Source organism: Pezoporus occidentalis, unplaced genomic scaffold (genome assembly GCF_034315485.1).
Source record: "Pezoporus occidentalis ecotype Australia unplaced genomic scaffold, CSIRO_AGI_Poc_V1 ctg158, whole genome shotgun sequence".
Taxonomy (NCBI): Eukaryota; Metazoa; Chordata; class Aves; order Psittaciformes; family Psittacidae; genus Pezoporus; species Pezoporus occidentalis.
In genome coordinates this window covers 2,932,390-2,958,877 of record NW_026913404.1, presented here as the reverse complement: position 1 = coordinate 2,958,877, position 26,488 = coordinate 2,932,390, and the positions used below count along the sequence as shown (strand labels likewise).

Sequence of the window (26,488 nt, the reverse complement as noted above, 5' to 3'; positions counted from 1 at the left end):
TACACTCAGCACAGTTTCTCCCAGTTTTGACCTCATACCCCTGTGCATAAGGTCAGATATTTAGGAGCAAGGTCTTCCCCGTATCACTTTATTGGTTAAATATCAAGCAAGGGGTAAGCGTGATAAAAAGCAGCATGAAAGTTGTCTTGAAGGTCATGCCAAAATGCTACCACAAGGCTGTGCCTGTGGTTATGGTGTTTATAAAGCCATCATCAGGAGGCAGGATATTAATAACAACCTCGCTACGTGCTCTTCATTGCCCTGATTTCAGATTAGGCACAGTGGGCTGCAGGAGGCCTTTAATGATTTTACCTTTTATTACTGTGATATTTTTAAGAGGAAAACGATAGGGGGGTTGGCTTCTGCCAATCACTCATCTCACTGGCTTCAGCCTATGGATTTAGAGGTCTTGAGCATGACCCAAGCCTTGGCGTGAAGTTGCTGCCTGGATTCCTCCAGGAATGGGTGTTATCTGAACATAGGGCTTTACAGACCAGGCCAACGGTGACCACCAACCCTGTGAGCTTCAGACACCCTAAGCAACCATGCACTCTCTGCAGCAGATTCTTGCCAGTTCTGATGGGAAGGAAGAGGAGCAGCTCCCCACCAGAAGAGCATCACCATGGCAGGAGAGATGTGCAAAATGCAGGGGAGGGCTGAAGGACCGGCCCTGGGCTCACTGGGACCTGCACAGCTCTCAGTCATCAGCTTACAGCCTGAGCACATCGTGCTTCATCATGGACATGGAGCAGCTCCTGGCACGGCCACAGTGGAGGGCTCCTTATGCCAAAGGCTCTGCACATGGCATATGCAAGCCTCTATAGACAGCTAGTACAAAACCCCAGGTATAAAAGGAGTGGAAAAGCATCACACAGTTCTGCTGTCACTGGTGCACATAAACTAAGAGAGAAAAGCCACCCGTGCCTGTGCAGGCAGGGCATTTTGGCAGGAAGAGGCAATTAGGAAGGCAGGTCCTGACCCACAGGCCAAGACCAAGAAGCAAAGTGCTATCTGACATACTTAGGAATGAGAAATCGATCGAGTTGATACCCTCCAGCAAAACCTTGTCCTTTCACTTGTGTTTAATTGCTCCCTGCTGCCCAAAACCTCCTCTCTCCACCTCCAGCTGCTGGTGGAACACAGCTTTTCAACATGCTTGTCAACAAGTTACCTAATTCTGTTGCATTTCGCCTTTATCCAAGTGGGCAACAATGCTCTCCTACATCAGTAAAGGGAGAAAGACCCCAAAAGTACATCCCTGAAAGCTGGAGTAGACCCTGTTGTAACAGATCCCTGCTCCCTTCATGCCTGCAGAATCAAGGTTAAAAAAGGAGAGGTGCTTTGGAACAAAAGCACTTTTTTCTGTCAATTAAAATGTACGGCAAATGACCCAGTAGAGGCAGAGTGCACAATTTGGAAGAGGTTTTCTCAGAGATCATAACAACAGGGGCAACAGAGAGAAATTTCTCACTGTTTTCCCTCATCTGATTTGCTTTTAACGAGAAGTAGAGACAGAAATTATTCAGAGCTCAGGAGTGAACATTCATCTGTATTAAACTGGCTGTCCCAAAGATAAAAGAGATCCGGACTCAGTGAAATGGTCTTGATTTATCCAGAGCTAAACTTTGCCCTGGCACAACTGATAGCTGATAACAATCCTCAGAGATGCTGTGCCCTTGAGGTACGACCAGCCAACACCAGCTTGCCCCAAGGCAAAGCCCCATCCTGCAGGGATGTGGTGGGAGGAGGTCCCAACCTCCTCTGCCTTTGTTGCCTCAGTGCAGCCAGACTAAATTTATCTCAGCCACAATCAGTTCTTGTTGCTAAGTATTTGCCAACCTACTACAAACACCATGGCACTGGACAGGTGCTTTGCTTGCCCCAGCAGCTCAGTCTTCCGGCCATGGGATGTGTTTGTGACCATTGAGAAGGCAGTGTGGACATCAGGTCTGCAATGCCATAAAGCCACATACCAGCAAACTCCATCACCCCCTCCATGGAACAGGCTGAGGTTCTGACACAAGGATGTGCTAGGGCTGTCCAGACTCATGTCATGAAACCAATGTAATGAGGATTATTTTCTTTTAAAGCACATGAGGATGGATGTGAATAAGACAACTTCATTTTACTCCTCCTTCTGCAGCTAACACAAGCAAATCCACTGGGTACTTTGTAACATTGTGGTTCCTTCATATTCTGGGTTTTAATGTTTCCAGTCCTGCAGAGCTTGGTTCAGTAAACAGTGTTAATAATTCTTGTAATTATATGATTTTAAGTGCATTTTGTTTAAGGGTGTTGTCTTTCTGAGTCTCAGCAAAGAACCAGTCCATGTCAGCCAGGGCTGCTCTATCCCACTGGCAGAGCTCAGACCCTTGGCTGGCTGGAAGAAGCCTTGCTCGCCCCAAGCCCAGCAGAACCTGTGTGTCCTTCTCTGAGCACCCTATGAGGATTCATGCACCAGGGAAGGAAGCCACCCACTGTGTGAACCCCACACACAGGGACTTTGTCCTCCCTGCCACCATGTGCTCCCGTTCCAGGGGCAGGGGCTGGAGGTACCCAGGCAGGCAGGCAATGATTGTCCTGGCCCAAACTCACCAGACTAAACATAAGGAAGAAATATTTTATGCTGAGGGCAGTGAGGCACTGGCACAGAGAGGTTGCCCAGAGAGGTGGTACATGCCCCATCCCTGGAAACATTCAAGGCCAAGTTGGATGGAGCTCTAAGCAACCTGGACTAGTCAAAGATGTCCCTGATCACTGCAGAGTGGTTGAACTAGATGACGTTTGAAGGTCCATTCCAACCCAAACTATTCTATGACTCTACAATCCTATGACGTGGGTGGTGGAGACCAGAGTGGCCATTCCACATCACCTCCCACCAGTGGGAGCCTGCATGGTGAAGAGGCTTGTGTGCAAGCAATGCTGCTGCTGGTAGCAATGGTCTTCTAGCTATTCCCCGGGGCTGTCCGGTCCCTCCTGTTCCACATGTTGGCTGTGGAAAGGATCAGTTCATGGGAGTCTGCCCATGCTGGCTGTGAGAGGGCAGCTTGAGCCCCCAGGGCTGACATGAACTCAGCACCATGCTCCTGTCCTTGGGGGGGGGCGTGGGTGTCTGTCACTTTGGGAAGCTGCTTCCTGCTGCCTGCAGCCTAATGTGGCCAAGAGAGAAGCCACAGGGCTCTGTGCATGAGAAAAAGGATGGAGGATGAAAAGTGATGAAATGCTTTGAAAGGACAAGGCTTCTGGTGAGGAGGAGGAGAAGGGTCCTTGCAGAGCTTGTTGTAGCCTCATGGCACCGTGGATGTCAGTTGCCAGGGATGCTTTACTGAACCACAGACCAATTCAGTGCATAGGGTTATCCAATGAAGGAACAGGCAAAGGACAGGAGAAGCCTAAAAACCAGTTATCAGGTAGAGCCAACCCAACCCAGCCAACCTCACCCCAAACTGGGAGCTTCCATCAAGAGTTCAGCTGGTAAGATCAACATACAGGCTGCTTCCAAAGGAATCTGAGCGCAAGGAGTCTGTTCAGTCTGAGCACACTCAGCCTAACCCCACCACCAGGACCACGCTCACCCTTGGTGCATGCAGCAAAACACTTGTCATGGCCACAAACACTGACACTAAATACTCCACAGCAGAGACCAGTTGAGCTCCTCATATACAGTGGAGCTCTTCTCAGCTCATGGGGACATGAACCAGAAGCACACTGTCCAGCTTGAAGAAGAGCTGCTGATGCAGTCATGTTGCCCATTCTTTTTGCCCAAGTATAAGCAATTTTTCATGACTGGCAAAATAGAGACTGGATCCAAAATGGGGAACAAGTATGGGAGCACTTCTAAGAGTGGGATTTCACAACCCAACGAAAGGCACACTCAAAACTAGGACAAAACCCTGTGCCTAGCATCCCTGCAAGGCAGCAGGGCTCATGGGAGCAGCCTGTACACCAGCTGCCCAGCTGGAGGTGTGAGGACCTCAAAAGTCATGTTGTGTGATGACCTGCCTGTGCAAAGATGGAACAAAACACTCCTGCTCCATGGAAACATCTGTGTGCCTGGAAAATGCACTTGCTTATTGAAACCTGGGTCCAGGAAAGGCACCAAACCAGAGCCAGGGCTTTGTTAGTTTCCTACAGATTTTCTCTTTTTTCCCCACTTGGCAAACCCACTGGGTTTTGTTTTGAATGGAGCTGAAGCGAACATGCCTCTTTTGTTTAGCAATAACAACTAACTTACACAGCCCCTGCCAGAACATTTTTCTTTGAGCTCCAGAAGCCCAATGCCATCAGCCCAATGCTCAGAGGACCTCAGGATGATGCAGGGCCAGGAGCTGCACAGCACCCAGTGCACTGCAGTGTCTCCCGAGCATCAGGGACCCATTTGCCAACACTGGTATGGCTGCATGTTGCCTCTGCCACCTCCATACCAGACATGCCATGGTGCATGTAGGTGCTTCTTGAGGAGCTCATGGCCCAAGGCAGGAGAGAATGGATCTCATGGACACACAACCTCCTGCAGTGGACACCCAGCAGCCCGGTACTTGGAGGAGAAGAGCACACCCTGGGTGAGACCTGCAACATCCCACCAGCGTTCAGTGCCCTGCACCTCTGCAGGGGAAGAAGTGAAGGATTCCTCTGCAGGGGCAAGAGGGGGTCAGCATCATGCTTCAGTGCCCGGGCATCCCAGAAAGGGATGTTCTTTTGCATCCCTCAGGAACACGTGCTGAGGGTGCGCCTGCTCCTGAGACGAGCCCTCACTCAGCTCCTGGAGGAGCTGTGGCAGCAGGGAAGCACATGGGAAGCACACAGGAAGCACACGGGCTGGACACACGATGTCCCACATCCTGGGCCCAGTTGGCAAGTCAGCACTGTCCTCCAGAGGCATGGCCACATCCCCCAGTGCAGTACAGCAGGGAAGAGCCTGCCCCAGTGCACCTAACTCCTAAATCACAGGCTCTGAATTTGGGACAGAGACTTCAGGACTCCAAGAGAGGCTGGAAGACAACCAAGTAGATCATTTGCTGACAGCCTGCGGAGGGCTCCCATAAAACACTCCGTTTCTGCAGGCCCAGCAGTACCTCTAGGGGAGGAAGGGAGCAGAGACATGTGCAAATTCTGCTGCAACATGATAATGCTGATGCTTCTTTCTGTTCTTTTTTTTTTTTTTTTTTAATTAAGCATCCCAGTCATTGTTTTTAAGTGAGTCCAGAAGCCCGGTGGCTCAACTGCCATTAAAATACAATCAAAATCAGACTGTCAGCTCTCTGGCCCCTGTGACCATCACTGTGGGGACTGCAGTTGCGCTCATGCTGCAGTCACAGTGTGGCATCATCCTGGCTGTGCCCACATGTGCAGGTCCCGCCTGGGCAGCTGCTGCCCTGCCTGCATGTAGACCTCAGCCAGCACTGCCAGGACACTGGGGCACTTCTAAGGGACAATGCACAATGGCTGGCTCTCCAGGCAAGGCAGATGATTCTGACAGTACCATCAGCCCAGCATTGAGTTGTTCTTAAGTGGAGACCAGCTCTGGGCACCCTGACATATCCGTCCCTTGAGGGAAGGGAAACAAAACCTCAGAGGCTCACATAGACAGGGGTCAGGAAGGAGATGCTGGAGGGGAGAAGAACGTTCGTTCAGGCCCTCAGCTGTGCATCCAGGCCAGCTCTGCTGGCTTCACTGTTTTCATTGAATGGTTTGGGCTGGAAGGGACCTTAAAGCTCATCCAGTTCCAACCCCCTGTCATGGGCAGGGACACCTTCTACTAGACCAGGTTGCTCCAAGCCCCATCCAACCTGGCCTTGAACACTGCCAGGGATGGGGCAGCCACAGCTTCTCTGGGCAACCTCTGCCAGAGCCTCAGCACCCTCACAGGAGAGAACTTCCCCTATTTTGGTTTAAACCCATTACTCCTTGTCCTGTCCCTAAATGTCCATGTAAAAATTCCTTCTCCAAATCTGTTGTTGGCCCTTTCAGATGCTGGAACACTGTTACAAAGTTCTCCCCTCAGACACATGGTAAACCCCAGCAGAGCTCCTGACCTACCCTGCCTGGATGCTCACCCCTAGAAAATCTGCTCTTCTGCTTCTGCACTACCAAATTCCTGTGGGACTGAGCTGACTGAGGGTGTCCCTGCCTGGAGGGGCGCAGCATCCCTCTGTCACAAGACCCGTTGTCCCTGGGAAGCCCTGGTCCTTGCCCAGCAGCAGAGTCCCTTGGTACTGCAGACGTGCTGCCGGGAGCTCTGCTCAACCCGGGGCTCTCCACTCCCAGTCAGGGTAAACCCTCCTCCCTGCGCGCCCCACAATGCCAGCCTGTAATTGCTGCTTGACATTAAGTATCTGAGCAAGGAAGTCTTGGGTAAATGTTCTTGCCATGGGAACACACAGTGCTGAGTCTCTTTAATTACATTGTTTTTATTTGGCTTGTTTTATTAGTTGTGCTGCGGCTTCCCCTCCCTGACAGCCCGGTGAAGTGCACACTAAATATGGCCGGGTTTAAAGCCCGCCGTGAAATCCGAACCGCGGCACCAGACTGGCTGGACCCGGGACACGCCAGGGTTATGCGGGACGCGCATTCCAGCTGCCCCGCGCCAGCCCTGCACCCCATCCTGCTCCAACACTGTTACCGCCGTGGCCGCAGCACAGCTGCTACCCTCTAGAACATCCGCACAGCCTCCTCTTCCTCACGCCACTAAACCCTGCTGGGAACACTGCCCAGTCCTTCACTCTACGGGCCCCAGGCTGCCCTATCTCCATCATACCCTTTGCTTCCACACTAATCCCCATCCCACCCCATCTCCATCACACCCATCACTTCTGCAGCAGTCCTTATCCGCACTCCATACCTGCTCAGCCCACCTCTGGCTGCCCCTCAGGGCCCAAGAGCCCTCTTCCCACCAGCCACACTGCTTTTATCTTCCTCTGCCCCTCTTGTTATTTTAAAGGCATTCCAGAGGATGCTGTCAGGCTTGGATGTGGTTTGGTTGGGTTGTTTGTTTTCGTACTGGAGGTTTTATGATCGCGTTGGGAACAAGTCCTAATTGAGCTGCAATTCGAATTGCAGTCCGTGGGTATTTGTTTCATTTTTGGAAGGGCTGAAATGGCAGCTTAAGCTGGAGAACGCATTTGGTTTTAACTGGAACCTGATGGAGATGGAACTGAGCAGGATGAGCTGCCCCAACCTGTGACTAAAGCCCATGGGGAAGCCCTGTGCAGCCACCATGGTGGCATGTACCCATGGTGCACCCTGTGACCATCCAAAACTCCTGCTGAAGGACAGGAGGCAGCTGGTGCTGCTCCTGCCATGACAAGCGCCCAGCACATAGCCTTGGGGACTGGTTTGGTTTGGGCTTACAACCATCCTGCAACCCCTGCACCCTGCAAACCCATGTCCTGCAATCCCAGCACCCTGCAAGCCTCTGCACTGCAGGGTCTGTAACCTTGGGCTTGCCCAGCAACCCAGAGAGGGAGCTCAGAATCCTGCCTTGGTGCTGGGGCTGGCTGGTGCTCCCTGTTCCACTCAGGAGCTATGTCCAGACCAAGAGCTGCTCGCAGGGACCAGGCAGCAGAAAGATAGGACCTAAAGGTCAGTGTATAAACTACCCTTCAGAGGGTTGGTGTCAACTTCTGCTGACCGTGCCGCCAGAACTAGCAGTTTAGCCCCGGCACCCAAAATGTGCCTGATGCTTCTGGCACTGGCAACCAGCTGGACCTTTGCAGGTAGAGACCGGAGGGCAGACAGATTTCCAGTGCACAGAGGGACCGGCTGAGCACCACCTGCTCTGCATTGTGATGGCACTTCCTCCTTTCCTTCCAGGATGCCACGAGCTCCAGATGCTGGAGCAGGTCAACAGTGCTCTGGAAGTCACCTCCAACCTGCTGCTCCATCCTGGCTAAATCAGACTTCCGCATATTAAAAGCAGATGAGCAGTGAGGACTCACGGTCCCTCTTTCAGAAAGAAATCCTATCCCAGTTTGGCCTGCCAGCAACGAGCACTGCTCTGTGCCACAGATGCATGTGTGCAAACTTTTCTCGGGGGTATCAAATGCAGAAGCTGAGTCATACGACGCCTGCTCTCAAAGATCACTGGAGGCAAAACGAAGGAGAAAAAAAAATCTCTGTGTGGTTGCAGGGCCCCAGCTCAGACCCAGCTGGAGCAGAACTCTCAGTGTGGGGATGCTCACCGATGCAGCCATAGCCTGGAGGAGTGAGAAGGGATGTAAGGACATGCTCATCCAAGCTTGGTTCTGTCCCTTGCTCTGGCCCTGACACTCGCTTCCTGGTAGAGAGCAGGGCAGGCTCCTGGGGAAGCTGCTGTGGCCTCCCCAGGGTGATGGGTGAATGCGTGCAGGCTAGGGTGGCCAAAAGGCGGCTTCATCAGCAGGCTGCATCAGCATCTCCAGATGGGAGAAGAGGCCATGGGGGCTGGGATGGCATTGTACTAGCTCCTCTGAGGGTTGCCACCATGTACCTGCACCCAAGCAAAATGCCCTGGAGCCAGGAAGAAGCACTAACTTATCTTCCTCTCTGATGGCTTAGGTGTGTGCAGGAGGGATGTTCTGCACTTCAGCATAGCCTCACACCAGGGTAACATCCCACGTTGCCTCCTCCTCATCCCCCCTGTGACGCACTGGTGCTGTCCCCCCTGACACTGAGACAGAGGATGCTGAGGCTCCGCAGCACCTGCATACCAGGCCCCTCACTTGGGTTCAAATGTTGGTTCAGCTCCTTGCTCTGCTGGAAATGGGGCTCCTGGGAGCTGCATGGCTGTTGCCTGGCCCTGGGGCTGCAGCCCTAGCATGGGGGCACAGCTACATGCCATGGTGGCTAAGACCTACAGACTCATCACAACAGTGAGAGGCGATAGGAACCCATACCTGCGAGGATGAGCAGCAAATCCTTTAACCTCCTGCGCCACCTGGTGCCACCAGGAAGAATACGCTGGTGGGATCCGGCTTGCATGGGAAACCACCTCTTCTCCAAAACCATGAAATTGGACAAAATTGGCCCAAGGAGGAATTCTCACACCTGTGCCTGGTCTCCATTCTCAGCCAGCTGCGTCCAACCTGTGCTTCACAGCCCTCCAGAGGATTTCCCCAGCCCATCACTGGGATGTCCTTTCTGGTGGAAACCCACCTCCAGTCCATCCTCCTACCCAAGCCACCCAGATAGACAGGGACCAAGCTGCTCAAGCACGCTGAGGCTGCACGATGGAAACCAGCACCGCTGGCTGAAGACTTCCAGTGCTGAAACCAAAGGGGTTATAAAAGGCAGGCCACAGACATTGATCTCAGCAGGGAGGAGGAGACGACAGCCAAGACACAATGGAAGAACAGACAAACACACACACCCGGCTCCAGAGCTGCTGCCCAGCTGGTAAATGTTACTGGAGTCAGAAAACCCCTTTCCTGCGGGAACGCAATCAGCGGGAGCCAGCCAGCAGTGATGGGCACATTGGTTGCTACCCACGCGGTGTTCCTGGCACCTCTACCAAAGAGCTGCCACCCCCCTTCAGGGGTCTCCTTGGACTGGCATGTCCTAGGCTGGCTTCCTTTCCGCACAGCTTCATGACAAGGTTTGCTGCTGGCTTGCTCCACAACCAGCACCCGCTGGGGTCTTCTCTGACCAGCCCCACCACATAGCCCTGGTGCCAGTCTCATGCTAGCACCACCTAGTGCAATGCCAGAGGAGCTGGATCACTGCCCCTCAGCTACAAAAGCACTAATGTAGCCAGAGCCAACCTTCCCTCCATGCATCTCTAGGAAAGTCAGGGTCTAAAGGCTGCATTCCAAGAGGAGGAGCCAACTGTTTTTTTTTGCAATTTTGCTAGGAAACACCCCACAAGTACTCAAGTGCTCTTGCAGTGGCACCAGCTGGGAAGACCTCACCCCCGGCCAGGCCTCCTTCCAGCCAAGGTTTGTCTGCTGCTTCCATCTGACTGGAGCTTTCCCACCCCCTGTCTCACTTTATTCTCCCTCTAGCTTCTCCCTCTAGCTGCATAAAGCTTTGAGATGCCATCAGGTAGAGAACCTCAAGCTGAGGATAACAGATCTACGGAAGAATTGTTACAGCCCCCACAGTAAGTAGAAAAGATTCCCACACTACTACTCTCTCTCAATATGGGAGCTCTGGGAAATGCTCTTCTTCTTACCAAGTATTCTCAGCTGCTCATCAGAGACACTACCCAAGTTGACCTGAGCTCTGTTCCTTGCTCCACTGGGAGTGAAAGGCAGGTGATGCCGACAGCCAGTGGGAAATTGAGATAAAGATGATGCTGTCTTTTGTAAAGTGCTTTGAGACTTGCTAATGAGTAGCACCAACCAACCCTTGCTCTCCCTGCAGTCACTACTCCTGACCTGAACTTGCATGGGCAAGGGGGTGCCTCTAGAGATGGAGCAGGAGGTGCTGGGTGCTGCTGGAGAGCAGAGGGTGCAGTGGCCAGAGCCTCTGCAGATGGGGACCTCAGCAGCCAGCCGCTGAAGGGCTCTTCAAGTGTGTACAACCATGCTTTCCAGAGGCTAACAACTTGACCAAATTGTGCTGATTTCCACCAGAAGTGCACCAACCCTGCCAAATTTCAAGTCTCTTCCAAAGCATGGAGGCACCAGGAATCCTCAAAGAGACAGGAGGAGAAAAAATCCTGCTGAAACCTGAGGCAGGGAGAGGTGGGGAAGGAGAGAAAAAGTTCAGCCTAATGTAGAGCAAGCATGGAAAAGTTCAGCCCAAACAGTTAAAGTCTGGCAAAGGTATAAGCAAACAAACTCCCACTGGAAAGTGTTCTACAGCCTGAACAACAGGCATCTGCTGTCTCCGTCTACAATTAGTATGTTGGGCCAGAGGTGCCCATCTTGCCCCTTGCCCCTCCACAGGAGCACACGAGGGTAACTTCATAGCAAGGGTGGCAGGGACCAGTGCCTGTAGGTGGCCCTGATGATAGGAGGTGACAGCACAGGGCAAGAAGAGACAACAACTCTGACCCCAGCACCTCAGAGATCTCTCAAAGCAGTTGGGAGATACCTGTTCACATGCTTACACTGAGCAGGAGCTTTGAGACAGACATAAGTAGTTTGGGTTCCTCCATCACCAAGGGGCTGGGAAGCATGTCACAGAGCTGGTGGCCCCAACACATGCTGGGTACTGCTGTGTCCTTAACTCCCCTGACAGGTGGAGACACCCAGTCATGCCACCATGCTCCTCACCCTGTTTCTCCTGGCTGTGTGCTGCAAGGCAGCTTCCTCAGGACCACGATGCCCACAGAACTGGAAAGCCTCTCTAGGTGCCCACTGCCCCTGGCACATGCTAGCCTGGGATGCACCACCTTGTCCCCCCTGTTGACATGTGGGGGCTGCTCAGGCTGCAGTCAAGGTGCTGCAGTGGGGTGCCTACCATCCCTCTTAGGATCAGGGAGAGCAGCAGTTATGGCAACATGGTCCCAGTGTAGCCCAAGGACAGCGCTATCAGTCTGCTGGCACTTCTACCTGGAGTGATGAGAAGCTGCTGAGGCAGCAGATACCTCCTCTGTGGAACAGGAGGAGGATGATGGTACACAAGGAAGGCAGACTTGGGTCCCTGTGCAAAGCAGCATCCTGTTCCTGACCCACCTGCATCATCAGGAAAGAAAAGGGCCAAAGAAACTTCACGAGTTCAAGTGAAGCTCACCTCAGCAGAGCTCTGCTCCATAAGCAAAACTGCTTTGCTGCTTGCCACGAGCCTTACAAAGCTCATGAACAGGGCAGAGCTGAGCCAGGGAGGATGGGGGGGGAGGACAGACACTGGGAGGATAGGACTTCGTGCCAGCATCAGCCTTCCACTTGCACAGAAAGCAGGCCAGCACTCCATTGTATTATCCACTCCTTGCTCAAGTTGCTCCAGGCCCACACTCAAGAGTCAAGGTTTCCTCAGACACCCCCTTGGACAGCCAGCAGACACTGGGCACAGATCGGGGAAGCAGGAGCATTAGCTAAAGGTCACACAGGCTTATCTGTGTCCAGAAGCAGCCTACTTACTTCCCAGGATTTGGCCTGCTTTCTGTGGGATTTCAGCGCACAGGGAAACCTGACACAGGTCTAATAAACACCAGCAGCCGACTGGCACAGGGAAGGACGTAGCTCCAAGCTGCTCCTGATGTGCGACAGCAGGAAGAATGAAGTCGAGCTGGTCTGGAGTCCCACGAGGACACAGGGCAGGGACAAGGCACCCTTGGCATGTGTTAGACCTTAGTCGAGCTGCTTGCACACCAGCACATACATGGCTTCACCCAAGTCCCTTTTCTGACAAGGTGCAGGGGCAGAGCAGTCCCTGCCAGCACCAGGAACCCCACTAAGGCTCACTGGGCTGTCTCTCCCCTCAAAGCTGTTCTCCAGCACAAGGTCTCTCCTTCAAGGATTATGTCTTCTGATGAAGGCCAGGCTTGCAGAAAAGCTGAAGGCTACATCACACAGCGGGAGCAAGCACCCTCTGACTCCAGAGCCCAGTGCACACTGACATTTAAACCCAAAAGAATTTAGGATTATACCTGCCTGGATCCCCACATCCCACCTGCCCATCTCTGCTCCTTTCACTGCTTCTGATCAGAACTGGCTCCTCTTCCCCAGCAAAGATCCTGATGAATGAGAACACCATTTGGAGGCGGATAGACTCACTTTTTTAGCATCTGCTCCCTGGACAGAGGAGGTTCCACCACACAGGACACCTCATGCATCACAGAAACTTTGACCTTTGTGCGCCCTGCTGAAGTGGTAACATAAGCTAACAGCTTCAGATTGTGATTCTAAAGTTACAAAGCCTAAGAGTAAAGCTTCACCTGCCAGCTCTGAGCTTGGAGCCAGCCAACATCTTGTCCCTGGGGCTGGGGGAACAGGTTTGCCAGCAGATGACCCCCATTTAACCAATTGTCCTGATGCAACAGTCAGCTCCTTCATCAGTAGATCTCGAAGTGCCTGAGAAAAGAGGTCAGTGTGCTGTGCTCCTTTTAAAGGGTGAGAAACCAAGGCACAAAGAGGGGCAGATCTCACCCTGTTGCTCAGTCGGCCAGGAGAAGCCAGGTCCCCTGTGTCCCAGGGGACCTTTGTCCCCTGCCCCCAGCCCAGGCCACATTTCTCTGATATGGGTGAAGCTCAGAAGCATCGATGAGTCAGTTTGGGTGAGCCTGGGGGTGGAGAGGAGAAACAATGCTGCAGGAAGAGCTGAGTCACCACACTGCCAGATCTTCCTCCATCTCAGGGGATGCAACAACCATGTGCTTGCAAACCCATAGGGTTTGTATGGAGAACATCAACTCAACAAGTCACAGCATCCTGCTGAAGGTGATGATGGCTCCCCTTGGGGCAGTGGGACAGAGTCAATCCTGATAACACCAAGAAGACATGTTTCTTGGAGCTCTGCTCAGCTCAGCAGCTGCTCTGGTGGCCATGCCTAACAAATGCTGACACATATTGTCATATGTTCATTTTTCAAAGCTCAGAAACAACAGCTTTCACAGTGGACCATCACGAAGGAGCCTGCCCTTCCTTAAGGCAGGAGATATTTACCACCCAGCTACTAACTGGTCAGCTCTTACAGGGCCTGCTGGCACATGTGGATGGAAGCCAAACTCTGTCTGAACAGATCTGGTGAGGGCTCGGGTGAACCTCCAAAACATGGGCAAAGTGAAGACCTTGTGTCATTCTTGTCACCATTGTGACCTTGTCACTATGCTCATGATAACACTGGCAGCTGCTGCCAACTGTCCAATTCCACTTTGGACAAAGCCAAACATGAACCTTGCTTTTTCCTGGCCCTGCAACTGGAACTTTTATCAGATCTGCACTATTTTGAACTGCTGACATGGAAAAACTTCCTCCACATTGCCCAACAGCTCTTCACAGAAGACCTTCATCCCTCTTCAGCCCTCCCTGATAATAATGCCAATAAAGGCAACAAAGGCATAGTGGAATGGGGAGAGGAATGTCCCTGGGGAGTGAGCTATTGCAGGGTGCATGAAGGTAGACGGATGAGCATTTCAATATTGAGGAGAATGGGAAGAAATCTGGAAGTAAGGAGCAGAGTGGAACATAACTGCTTCTCCCTGACCTCCACTAGGCATGAGGCTCAGATGTGGACTTCACTTGGACTCACAAACCTTCTCTTAAAAGCAAGCAAGCAAGCCAGCAGAAGACCAGGTAAGAGAGATGGGTGTGAAGCAAAGCGATGGGGAAGAGTGAGTGTGCAGGTAGCAAGAAAGACTCAAGCAGAGGTGGAGAGAAATCTCAACACACCCAAGGACATGGTCCTCAGTGTCCCAAGTGTCCTGGGCTGGCTCCTACATCCAGTTTGGCCTCCCCACTGAGTGCTGCCCATCCTGCCAGCATCCAAGCCAGTAGGTCCAATATTTACCTGGCACCGAGAGATGCTCTCCAGGAAGATAAACAAGAGGTTCCTGAAGTTCTGGCAGGCAGAAGTGTCTCAGCCAGGAGGAAACTACTGAAGAGCAGAGAAAACCAGCACAACAGGGACTGCCACCATTTAAGCAACAAGGAAGGATTAAAAGTACTCCAATACCTTGAAAGTGCTGGCTGTCAGAACAAACTGGAAATGTTGATGCTTCTGGGCTTCCTGACCCCAGTGGCCCCAGCAGCAAGACCAAGACCAGAAATCTTTTCTGCTCCAAGGGCAAAGCTGTCCCAGGGCTGCAGTGGCCCAGGGCAGAGTGCCTGCCTTGCTGGGGCTCTCCATGCACACAACTCATCCACACCATCCTTCCCCAGCTGAGAATCAGCTCAAGGAGAAGCTAGGTTCAAAGCCACTGGTCTAAAACCTGACCACTAGCAGGAAACCAAGTCTACTATCAATATTCCCACCAAAAGACAAATACTGAGATACTTTGTGTGCTGGCTAAGAGGACTAGAAGAGCTAAGACCCTCCAAATTCAGTGCACTATGGGAATACTAGCTGGTGTGGAGGATCCATGGGCCCATCAGTAAGGGCTTGACTCATGCGAAGATGCAGACACTCATGAAGTTTCCCTTGCATGCCAAGGATCGGGGCATCCCTGCAGTTTTTCTGAAGCATAACCATGGGGCTGCCTGCTGTACAACCTTCTGGGCATGGACACATCCATGGAGAAGAACCGGTGGGGATCCCACAGAATAAAAAGCATCGTCCACACTCCTCAGCAGCATCCATCCTGCTTTGCAGATTCAGGCCATGGGAAATGGCAGAGAGATGATGAGAATAAACCAAAACAAATCAAGCAAATAGGCTATTTGAGAGCCATCAATGTGCACTGAAGATAATGGATATGCTGCACTGAGAATCTTACTGGGGCTCAGAGCTATCAGCTACCAGCAGAGGGAAGAGGCCAGAACAACACATCAGCACAATACCTGAAGCTTGTCTTTGAAATAAATGGTGTTTGCTTCATGTGCTGTCAGTGAGGAAGGGATCTGGATGAGGGTTCCAGTCCCAGACAGGGAGAACCTGGAAATCAGTCTTCTCTGAGCATTTCACTTCTGTCACTTTCCTAGAGGGCTCAAGTGACACAAGAAAAAAATGCAGATGGAACCACTGGACCTGCTGGAGCCAGTGCCTGTGGTGGCCAGTCACAATGCTGCACACAGAGGAGATCCAGCCCTTGGTCTGCTCCCAACCTCTCCATCGTCACTGGAATCTCAAGCTGAGCTGCCTCTCCCCAGGTGAGGAGGAAGCCTGGGCTGATGGAGGTTGTTGCACCAGGAGGGGAGGCTTTGCACAGACCTTACAGATATGGATGGTCCCAAACTCGTCCTATGCTGCTCTCCTTTCCCACCAGTGTCCATGGGATCAGGTGATCCTACTTCCCTGCCAGCAGCACAGGATGGCAGAAGTAGAGCTGCATGGACCATGACCCCTCTGCTGTTGCAAAGACCTGCAGCAGACACATCGCTGTCATTGTGCACAGCAGTTGCCCTTGCACCTCTCTCTGTTTGCAGATGATTCAGGCAATGAGGATACAAGATGATTTTCTGCAAACAATGTGTTTTAAATGCTTTCCTAAGGGCAAACCCAACTTTCAGGGACATATTTTGAGGGCTTGCTTCTCCCCATTCCCATCAGCGAGTTCCTCACAGTCACTGGTGAACCACTGTCCCACCAACTCCTTCTCCCCCCATACATTCAGAGGCATCAACCATGGCCATCCCCAGGGTGGTGGCGATAAAGCCAAGCTCTTGAACCACATTGCCCCATCCACTTTTCAATGCCAAAAGCTCTGGGACTCCCTAACTGGCATCCAGTTCACACATGGAGAGGTGTCGTGGGAGGGTGGAGGGGGGCAGCACCAGGACCAGGCAGCCAAGCCCCCATCCTGCCTTGGTACAAGGGGGTCTCCACAAACAGAGCCCTCCTTGGTGGGGCTGCAGATCCTCTTGATCACATTTATTGCCCACAAACTGACTTTCCAGAGGCCTGCTGATGCAACGTCCATCAGCTGTGCTGGGGGAAAGCTCAGGCTGTCCTTGGGCAAGGGGCCCTGATGCAGGCTGGCTCCCAGGGCAACCAGGACATGCTGGCAGACCACAGAATGGTGTGGAAGTCCAGCTCCCATACGGCTAATTCAATAAGTCACAGATACCATGAGTTCGTAAGGCAGAGAGGCTCCACAGCTATTAGGGGAATTGTGCGCGGGGGGAAGAGGAGCTGAAATGGAGAAGGGGTGGAGACGGGGAGGGTGGAGAGGGGGAAGCTAAGACAAGCAGCAGAACAAAACATCCCATAAATCATGAGGAGCTGCTGAAATACCAGAACAAATGACCCCATAGCTTGGCCATTGTTCCCGAGCGAGGGCTTAAAGCCCTCCCAGTCGAGACAAAGCGCCTCACGTTCCATTTCAACACTGCGCTGGCTTGTCCGGGACCTGTCCTTGGCACGGCTGAGCTGGGGTGGCTGCGCTGCACCCGAGTAATGGCCAGGATCCGTGGGATGAGGAAGGTGACGCTCTGAGCAATGCTGGATGCCCCACACTGGAGCAAATGTGGAGCCCACATCTCAGCCTGCCCTGAGCATCTCTGCTCCCAGATGCCCACATACCTCCCAGGCTCTGGCATTCCTCCCCTTCCACAGAAAGGCTCAGGGCCTTGGTTTTCCCTCTTATTTTCCCTCACTCAGGCTAAGAGCTTCCTCAGTGGGGGGCTCCACATCTCCTCTTCTGTGTTGGATTAAGTTAGGGGAAAGACAGCTCGAGTAGGGCTGTGAAATCCAAAGGAGCTCTGGGTGCTCTGTCTTTAGCGTGCTGCTTCTCCCCACCTCCCAAAAAGTTGCTGACAATTCACTTTGTGCTTGTTGCCCCTGGCAAACCATTGACCGTCAAGCAAAGAGTCCTGGGACAAGTCCTGTAGACCACTGTGATGGAAACAGCACAAGGCTTTTGTTGAGCTTTGCAGTAGCAGCCCTGCAGTATGCTGGCTTGGGAACAGTCAGACGAATCAGCTGGCAGCTCAGCACCTCCCCCAGGCTCTGCAGCCCCCCAGGACTTTGGCACTGGGGTGCCAGGAGGTGAAGAGCCTGCCGATGGGGACAGGTCGCAGCGCTGCCTGCTGAGGGCAGCTATGGAAGGAGCCCAGCAGCACCAGGCACCTCCTTGGCACAGATTTCACACTGCAGCACAGCAGCTTAGGGAGAATTTCCACACCACATGAGACCACTTAAAACTAAAGGGGAAATATTACAATATAAAATTGTAAATAACTTCCATGAAAATACTGCCATTAAACGCTTTTGCTTTATAACCAAACCCAAAGCATGAGGCAGAGCGTGGCAGTGGAGCCATGTGTGCCGTCTCTGCCAGCCCGATGGCATCAGTGTGGCTCCTGTGCCTGGTGGCTGCAGCTTCTGCCCTCATGGCACCACAGTCCCATAGCACACGGACATCCACCAGCCCGGAAACCCAGCCCCAGTGCTGCTGGATCATGGGAAAACCCCTCCTCACCTTCCCACCAGGCAGGCACGGGCTGCATGCAGAGCTGCTGGTCCCAGCACATCGCTCTCAGCGAGGAGCCGTAGGAGTCAGGCAGCAAAACAGGCTGCAAGCAGGGCTGAGCCCGAGCCGGCTGCCTGCCTCTAACCATCAGAACACATGCTCCTGCCAGCGCTGCTTCAACAGCTCGTGATTGGCAGCCAAGGAGCAGAACGAGATAACAGGATGGTGGAAGTGAGAAATGTACTGCATTTTTCCTGAGCCACCATGGGAATAGGCAATTTTAACCATGGATCACAGGGAGGCTGTCCGGCATGAGACACTCGAGGAGCCCAAAGAGAACAGGCAGCAAGCAGAAGTAAAAAAGCAAGAAGAAAATAGGGTGAACGAGAGGTGAGCATGGGAAAAGGAGCATGGGGGAACGGCAAGCAGAGGAACAAATGGAAGAAGTGAAAACAGACAGAGAGCTAGGAAAGGAAAAAGAAGAGGTAAATGGATGCCAGGAGAACAAACCTACTGGGGCTGGAACTATCGATGAGCACCAGAGCTGGAAGGATGCAAGAGGGGGACAGAGGCTCCCAGGCTCTGCACGCACAAGAGTAAACCAGTGGATCATAGTCATTTTATTGGATAAGGCTCTCTTAAGAGGAAAGATAAATGTGCCTCATTTCTCAGGTGACATGCACAAGAGGCAAGGAGGCTCTTTGCCTTGATTCACCCTAAGGGGGGTGAAAAGGGATGGCTGATTTCAGGGTTGCTGGGGGGACAGTGGGATGTCTCTAAAGGCAGAAGGTGGAGAGCTTCAAACGAAGAGGGCTTTTATCTTGCAGGCCTTCATGCTGTTTATGCTTTGGAGCTAGATCAGTATCACAGACTAGCAGAAAGCAGAGTTTTAATAAATCAGACCCCAAATCCATCCTTGCCTCCATTACCAGATTTGCCTCACTTGGAGCTTAGGCTGCTGCGGTGCCAGAGCAGGCACCAAACAACAAAGAGGAAGAGAGGAAATCAGAAAAGGGGAACAGAATTGGACACCAGCAGCACTCACTTTCTCCCGAAGCTTGGGAAAGCCTGGCTCTACCCTGCTCCCCCAGTGCCTCTCTCCAGGCACCTTCCAGCAGCAATACACCGGCTGGGGGGAGCCCTGGGCTGAGGTGATCTGGCACATTCATGGGGCCTAACAGTGGGCACTTTGTGGCACTGGCTTTAAAAAAAAAGTAGCCTAAAAAAAGCCTAATAATGAAGTATTTATTTCAGTAAACAACATGTGAATGAAAGAAGTGTTTTCCCAATACTTCACTTTTTCCCTGCCTTCACTCCCTTCCCCCCAGCAAGTTTTTTTCACTAAGTGAAACTAACGAGGCTCTGCTCACGGCCGGGCTGGGAACAGCAGCAGTGCACTCTGCACAGACTCATGTGCTGTGTGAATAAAGCGTGCCTTGTGCCGGGGAGAAATGGGACCAACTGGCACGTTCCAACAGCCAGTGGGGAAGATGTGCACCAGCAGACACACCAATGTGAGACCTGTGATGGGAGCGTCCCAGCGTCCCAGGAGACATTCAGAACCTTGTTTTGACAAGGGCCTGTAGGGACAGGACAAGGGGGAATGGCTTTAACCTGACAGAGGAGAGACTGAGATGAGCTCTTAGGCAGAAGCTCTTCCCTGTGAGGGCCCTGTGAGCCCTCCTTGTCTCACTACCTGGCAGCACTCAGCTCAGGAGACACAGTGTCAGACAGACACTGTGATGCTGTAAGCTCCTCTTCTACCTCAGCTCCATCCACCCCTACCTGGGCACCTGAACAACTGTGAATGCTGTATTTGCATCAAATCTGTATTATTTATATGTAGTATGTATTTATAAGCTTAGCCCAAGGGCACCATGGCATCGTTTTACCTGCCTCTGTGCAGAGGGTGAACATCCATGCAGCTCATAATCTCTACTTGCTCCCTGGCAACAGGTAATGCAGGTCCAGGAGCCCTTCCTTGCCTTCAAGCCTTGGAATTAAGATGGGCAGGATTCTCAGAAGCCACTGATTTAGGAAAATATGGTCCATCATTTCCATCCCCCTCCTACCCCCATGGGATGAGCTGAACCCCTCTCATATACCATGTGGATGTTCACCCACTGCACAGAGGCAGGTAAAACGATGCCATGGTGCCCTTGAGCTAAGCTTATAAATACAGATTACATATAAATAATACAGATTTGATGCATGTGGGTATTTGCTCAGGAAGCCAAATAAGGCATCTGTAGTTTGCGAGGGCATGAGCCATGTTTTCGATCAGCCACAGAGCCCAGGACCTCCCCTGCCTGGCAGTGCTCCCTGTGTGCAGCAGAACTGTTTAGAGCAACTAACCAAAGATGTTGATCTCACTGCATTGATCATGGATTCCTGGAGATGTACAAGGAATGCAGAGAAATGCTGTTTCACATGAGGGAAAAGCCCGCGTTCCCCCTTGGGAGGATGAGGCTGTGTAGGAGGCCTGCATAGGAAAAGACTCTGAGTGCCTCCCCAGAGCTGTGTGGAAACCTGCGTGCAGTGTTTCATGCACAGGTACCCCCAGCTGTTCTCTGGAACCTGTGCTGTGTGCACGTAAATGACAATTAAATCCCTGCACTGCAACAGCACAGCCAGCACAGCTCCTGGGTTATCTGCTTAACTGTTGAGTGTCAGAGGGCCCCAGCACACAAGTGCAGGCACTCCAGCCCACCCGCGCCTGGCTGCCAAGTTGGACATCTGATCCAGCTTGAGATGCCTCCAGCCAAGGATAAACCCCATGACCAGGTGTTGCCCTCTGGCCAGAGCAGCTCCCTGCAGAAGCCGTGACATTAGGTCGTAATTAAACATGTAGGCCCTTTACCAATTACTGTAGTGTTACCAGTTTGAACACTGGAGTGGTCTATGTGGTGTGAGGTAAATTAAAATGACACTAAGCTTTTCCATCCACTCAATTTGTCTATCCGACTATAAAAAAGTGAGATAGCACAAGTGTGTAGACGCAGCATTTCGGGACATGGTTTAGTGGTGGACTTGGGGTAGGGCTAGGTTTATGGTTGGACTCGATGAGTTTAAAGGTCTTTTCCAACCCAAATGATTGTCTTTCAGGAATCACACTTCCCAGCCTCTATCTCCAACGCAATGGCATGGGGCAAACTGCAGACAAAGGCAATTCCTCCTCACCAAGAGCTCATTCCCAAGCCAGCTTACGAAAAACCCATAAACCAGCATCACCTTCCACTGCAGTCACTGCTCTACAAGGTGCTTTGCAAAATACTATAAGACAGCTTCCCCCAAGAAAATGCTACAGTGTTAATGAAAAGGTACCACAAACAACCTGACACCACAGGGTTAAAATGGGATCTGGGGCTTCAGGGAGACATTTAAAGGGAGAAATGAGATTTACTGACTTCTCTTGCTTTTTTATTGCAAATAAAGAGAAACTCTGGTTGGTTTTAATGAGTTCCTTGCTTGTTTTTCTATCTGGTATATTACAAATTCACATATTTGTCTATTTGGAAGATGAATGGTAACTGCAGAGCAGCTTTCCTGATGACATCATTTCAGCAAAGGAAAGAAAATTGTGCAATAGGGGAAGAAAGCAATCTGTCATCAAATAGCTTAAATTCTTTCTTTGTCTGCCTTCATTAATACCTAGTCAGCTTTGATGCTTAACTAACCTCACAGATAGAGGAAGCCTTTGAGGAGGACTCCACAACCTCACACTGAAGAGTTAGAACATACAATAAATGCCAGAAAGATTGCCAAAACAAGCAGGGAAAAACAAAACCAAGCTCGACATTCTTGCAATTTCTAAGCATTTCTTTTCTTCTTTTTACCCTCCTCTAGCCATCTAAGGAAGCAGAAAGCAATGAAATTTCCAGTTCTTTTAAATATCCTTAGTAGGTCACCTCTAATGCTGGGAGGGTTGACTATGATCTGCTTCCAAAGGCTGTTGCATTAGAGCCTGCAACCCAGGATGAATTGCTCCCTGCGTAAGCAGGGGCTGCAATTTCAGACCTATGCTCAGCACAAGGGGCCTTGAGGGCACTGCAGCAGCAGCACTGGGGCAGAAAGGAGCAAAGGGATGGGTGAATGGGGGGTGGCCTGCGCTGGGGCACCTCTGACCTTTACAACACCCACCCCAGCGTGTTCCCTGCCATGGCTTCTGGTGCCCCCCACACTGGCTGTGGCCATCCCAGTGTGGCTCTTGGATCTCGTTTATCCAACAGATATGTGTCAGGCAGCGAGGGGCTGCGGAATGCATCCTCTGGAGCACCAGCTGGGAAGGGAATGGGAGAGAAGCAGCCATGGAGGGGAGAGGAGCACCCACGAGTTGTGCGCTCATGTGCCCCAGTCCAGCAGACATGCTTTTCACATTCCACATGAGCCCCAAAAGATCCCCATGGCTTAGCTCATGGGGTGTCCTTCAGGCCTCCGAGGAAGCAGCTGCCTGGGTCTCCCTGCTGCTCCCTGCACTGGAATGAGGGGGCATGTTTTAGTTTGATACCCTGGGGGAGCTTCTGCAGCAGGCAGAGGGGTTTGAAGAGGGGTTGTCGCACAGCACATTGCTTGGACAGGGACAGAGACTGGCAGCAGTGGGGACAGAGGTGGGGATGAAGAGGCAGGAGCTCCCTTCCCCCAGCCCTGTTCTGCAGCTCTTACCATTCAATGCTCAGAGACCTGGGGCGGAAGGCAGACAGCTCAGCCGAGGCATACTCAGCTTTCCTTCTCTTCTCCTGCTTCTGCTTCACCGACAAGCGGTGGGCAAATCTAGAGAGGCTGCTTTCCGACCTGGGGAAGGGGAAAGGAAAGGCATTAATGTCACTGCAGCTCCCTGTGGCAGGTCCATGGTCCAAAGCCAAGTAATGCTCAGAGCTGAAAAGAGGGTCAGCAGCACCAGGACAGTGAGGCACCAGGTGGGGAGGGAAAGGGGGGAAAGAAATGGGAGCAGCAGCAGCGTTAGCATCACTTCAGCAGGCCAGGGCCAGCATGGGTCCATGGTGTGCTGCTAGCAAAGCTGAAGCTGTGAGATGGCAGGCTGAGAGCACTGGATCCCTAACCCACTGCAGCACCATCACCTCCTGCCCAACACCAGCCAGTGATGGCCAAAGCTGGAGACACACCAGCTGTTTCAGCTTTTTTCACTACCAGCCTGAGAGAGGCTGTGCAGCAAGGGAAGTATCTGTGGAGAGAATCAAAGCAGATCTCTGCACACCCACACTCCTTTGGGGAAGTCCCAAAGCCCCTGGAGCTCCCAGCCAGGGGTTTCAAACACTGGGACAGCCTCCCTGATGAGGGCTGACAGGGAAATGAGCCCACATCAGAAATGGCTTGGGGGAGGAAACAGAAATGCATGTGAGCAAATGAATTTAGCTGCAAAACCCATCTGTGCTGAGGACAAAGCCCCTTCCTCCCAGGCGGATGCTCCAGCATCGCTCCCAGTCCCTGGGACCGGGAGAAAATCAACCCCTGGCTCCAGGGCCACGCTGCAACACTGGGGCTCCAACAAGAAGAGAACCACTGTCCCAAGGCACAAGCACAGTCTCCAAGCCACCCAGATGTAGAAAGCTGGTACTGAGATTTGCTTTGGAACCCAGCAGAGACCTGGGTGCCACAGCCCATCCCTGCTGCCCATTCACTGGGAGCAGGGGCGAGAGCAAGGCAGAAGCAGCTTGGGGAGCTGGAGCTGGGACACCCTGACTTGGGCACACGACCAGGCTGGTGGCACTGGTGCCATTTCCCAGTCCTGCCAGCACGGGCACTGCCTCCCCTCCTTCAGTCCTGTGCCAGCACAACCTGCTCCCACACCTCAGCTGGGCAGGGCGTGCAATGCGGCAGGAGAGATCTGACAAAGGTTCCACGGGATGAGGAACAGATCTGGGGGGAGCCTTTGAACCTACACACAACGCACTCTTCCTCTCAAGTCCTGACCAGTCTCAACCAAACAAAACACCACCCAAAACAGAAGGAAGAAGGGTTTTCTCAGAAACAAGAGGTCCTTTCTTTTCCTCGCAATAATTAAGCCAACCACGACCAGCTAATAGTATTTTTTCCTGATACATTTCAAAGGCAGACATCTTCAATTCATTAACTCTGGTTACTGATTTATTTTTCAGCTTATGAATTGCTGTTGCTGGGGACGGGGTGGAGACAGCTTTCTGGAGAAGGCTCTTGTCTCTCCAATCACCAGCAAGAAAGAGCCACTCAGACCTTCCAGGGTCACTCTTTACATCCTTGAGAAGAAAAACTACTTCAGTGGAAAGGATGAGGTCTGCATTAAAAGAAACCCAACAGAAAACCCAAAGCACAGCTTTCCCCTGCTCACAGCTGGAGGAAGAGGTGTTTGAAGAGGAGCAATCCAGGCACCTTGGGAGAGCCCATCGAGCAGAGCACAGCACCAACACATCCCCACCACCACACCTCTCATAGAATCAACTAGGTTTGAAAAGACCTTTAAGATCATCAAGTCCAGCTACTACCCCAGGGGACAGATGCTGTTGGCTTCTTATAGCACCTCCTTAGTGGCATTTTAGTGTTCCCACTGCGATAGAGGCTCCTGGGGTGAGGGCTCCATCCCCAGCTGCTAGCACACTGGTGATGTTGATCTCCGGAGATGCAGGGACTGCATGAGAATGCTGTCCTGTTTGGTATGCTAGTCACATCCCCTCCATATTCCCTGCACCATTATAGCCACCCCTCCCAAAGTGGTCCCCAGCCCAAACAATCTGCATGGATGCAAGAAGGCAGACACCCCCCGTGAGAAACAAGTGCCTCTGTCATGCTGGTTACGTGCCTCTTGGGACCAACAGAACCAGAACAATTAAGAAGAAGCTCTTCCATGTAAGCGTGCTGAGGCACTGGCACAGGTTACCCAGGGAAGCTGTGGCTGCCCCATCCCTGGCAGTGTTCAAGATCAGGCTGGATGAGCAACCTGATCTAGTGGAAGGTGTCCCTGCCCGTGGCAGAGGGCTGGAACTGGATGAGCTTTAAGGTCCTTTCCAACCCAAACCAGTCTGAGATTCCATGATTCTATGAATTATACAACCAGGAGGTTTACTCAATGCATCCACATGCCCCAAGCAGGCTTGCTCATAGAGCCAACAGAATCCACTGAGAAGAGCTGGCAGGCGGAAAACAGGGTGATGTACAACATTGCTTGGAATGAAGAAGCATTAGTCTCTGGGGAACAGGGTGCACTGACAGGGCTGGAGAAGCCACCTGAGTGCTCGGGGACATGCTGCCGGCATTGCAGGGGAAGATGCAGGGAGGAAAGGGATACTCTAGGGGATGCTCCCCAGCTCAGGGCAGGTGCTGTGCAGACCTGCCTAACCCAGGGTGGGCAAGTGAGACAGAAGTTGACCAATGCTGCTTTCACCCCCAGATCAACCCTTCGGCCTACCTGTCACCCACCCCCTCCCACTGCTCACAGCCAGATTAATGGAGACGGCTCTGACAGGCCACTACCTCCCCTTGAGAGCTGTCAGCCACTCATCCAGTGCTCAGCAATGAACCAGCCTCCTCTCACCTCCGCTGGACCCAAAAGCTCCAATAGAAGAATCACTAATTAGAGAGCTAGGAGGAAGTTCATGTGTCATCTGGCTATTTATACAGTGCAGCTTTACATAAACTGTACAGCAGAAGAAGTAATGAATCATACCTGCTGTGCCGTGGCTGCACAGAGGCAAACACAGCCTGGCGCCAGCAGCCTGCTCTGCCCCCCTCCCCTTGCCCCACTGAGACCCTGCTTGTGGGTCAGCTTCCCCCAGCTCCTCTTGTCAGGGCGACTCCACCCCACAGGATCGGGATGGTCCCAGGGCCAGGATGCTCTCACAGCTGAGCACTGAGCCCAGGGTCTGTACTCAGTGGGTGGCAGCAGTGGTTAGACACTAACATGGGGAGAGAGATGCTGTTGGGACCATACTTTCACTGCCCAAGAGCTTTCCAAATGCATGTAGATGTCCCTGTCCCTTCAGAAAGATCAACATTAGGGGTCTTAAGGTAGAGACAGGGAAACTGAGGCACAGAGTGCCTGTGTGATTGAGGCATTGTGGCTGTCGGCATCCATCCTCTTGTGCACTTCACTGGTGAGCAAAATTTTCATGCCTTTGCCCATCAGTACGAGCACACTCAGCACCACAAGTGACAATCTGGGGAGCAGGCACCCCTAGAGAGCCACTGCCACCTTGACCCAGCTTCATCCCAGCCACAGGATGGGGACAAGGACAGCATAGCTCTCCAGTTCCCCATGGGAGTGCTCATGGCCCAGCCTGAGCAGGACTTGGGGTGACCTGCCCATTCTACCATAAGAAGCAGCATCCCTGCAGCAGCTCACATCAGTGCTGCTGTGGCTTGAAGGACCCCGGCACCAGCTGCACCAGAGCCTGCCAAGGCCACCGGTGCTCCCTGGAGCCAAGGGGACACGCGGGAAAACCCCTCAATTGAAACACCAACAGCAGCACTGGGAAGAATTGTCTCCTGACAACCAGAGGTGGTTGTTAGATACCGTGCTGTATCATAAATCACACCTCTATGACTTGCCATCTGTCAGCCAGATTACAC

General features: G+C 52.4%; 1 protein-coding gene across 7 annotated transcripts in view; it reads right to left on the bottom strand.

Annotated features, from left to right (window-relative positions):
• LOC134160218 (ankyrin repeat and fibronectin type-III domain-containing protein 1-like) overlaps positions 1–26,488 on the bottom strand; it is a 182,054-nt gene that overhangs the window by 17,163 nt on the left and 138,403 nt on the right. For 5 of the 7 annotated variants that reach the window (XM_062612016.1, XM_062612013.1, XM_062612015.1 and 2 more), the window contains one exon: positions 22,592–22,720. The exons of the other annotated variants lie outside the window; for them this stretch is intronic. In XM_062612016.1, coding sequence (XP_062468000.1) covers positions 22,592–22,720 — 129 coding nt within the window. The remainder of the gene's footprint in view (positions 1–22,591; positions 22,721–26,488) is intronic. 7 annotated transcript variants of the gene reach the window in all.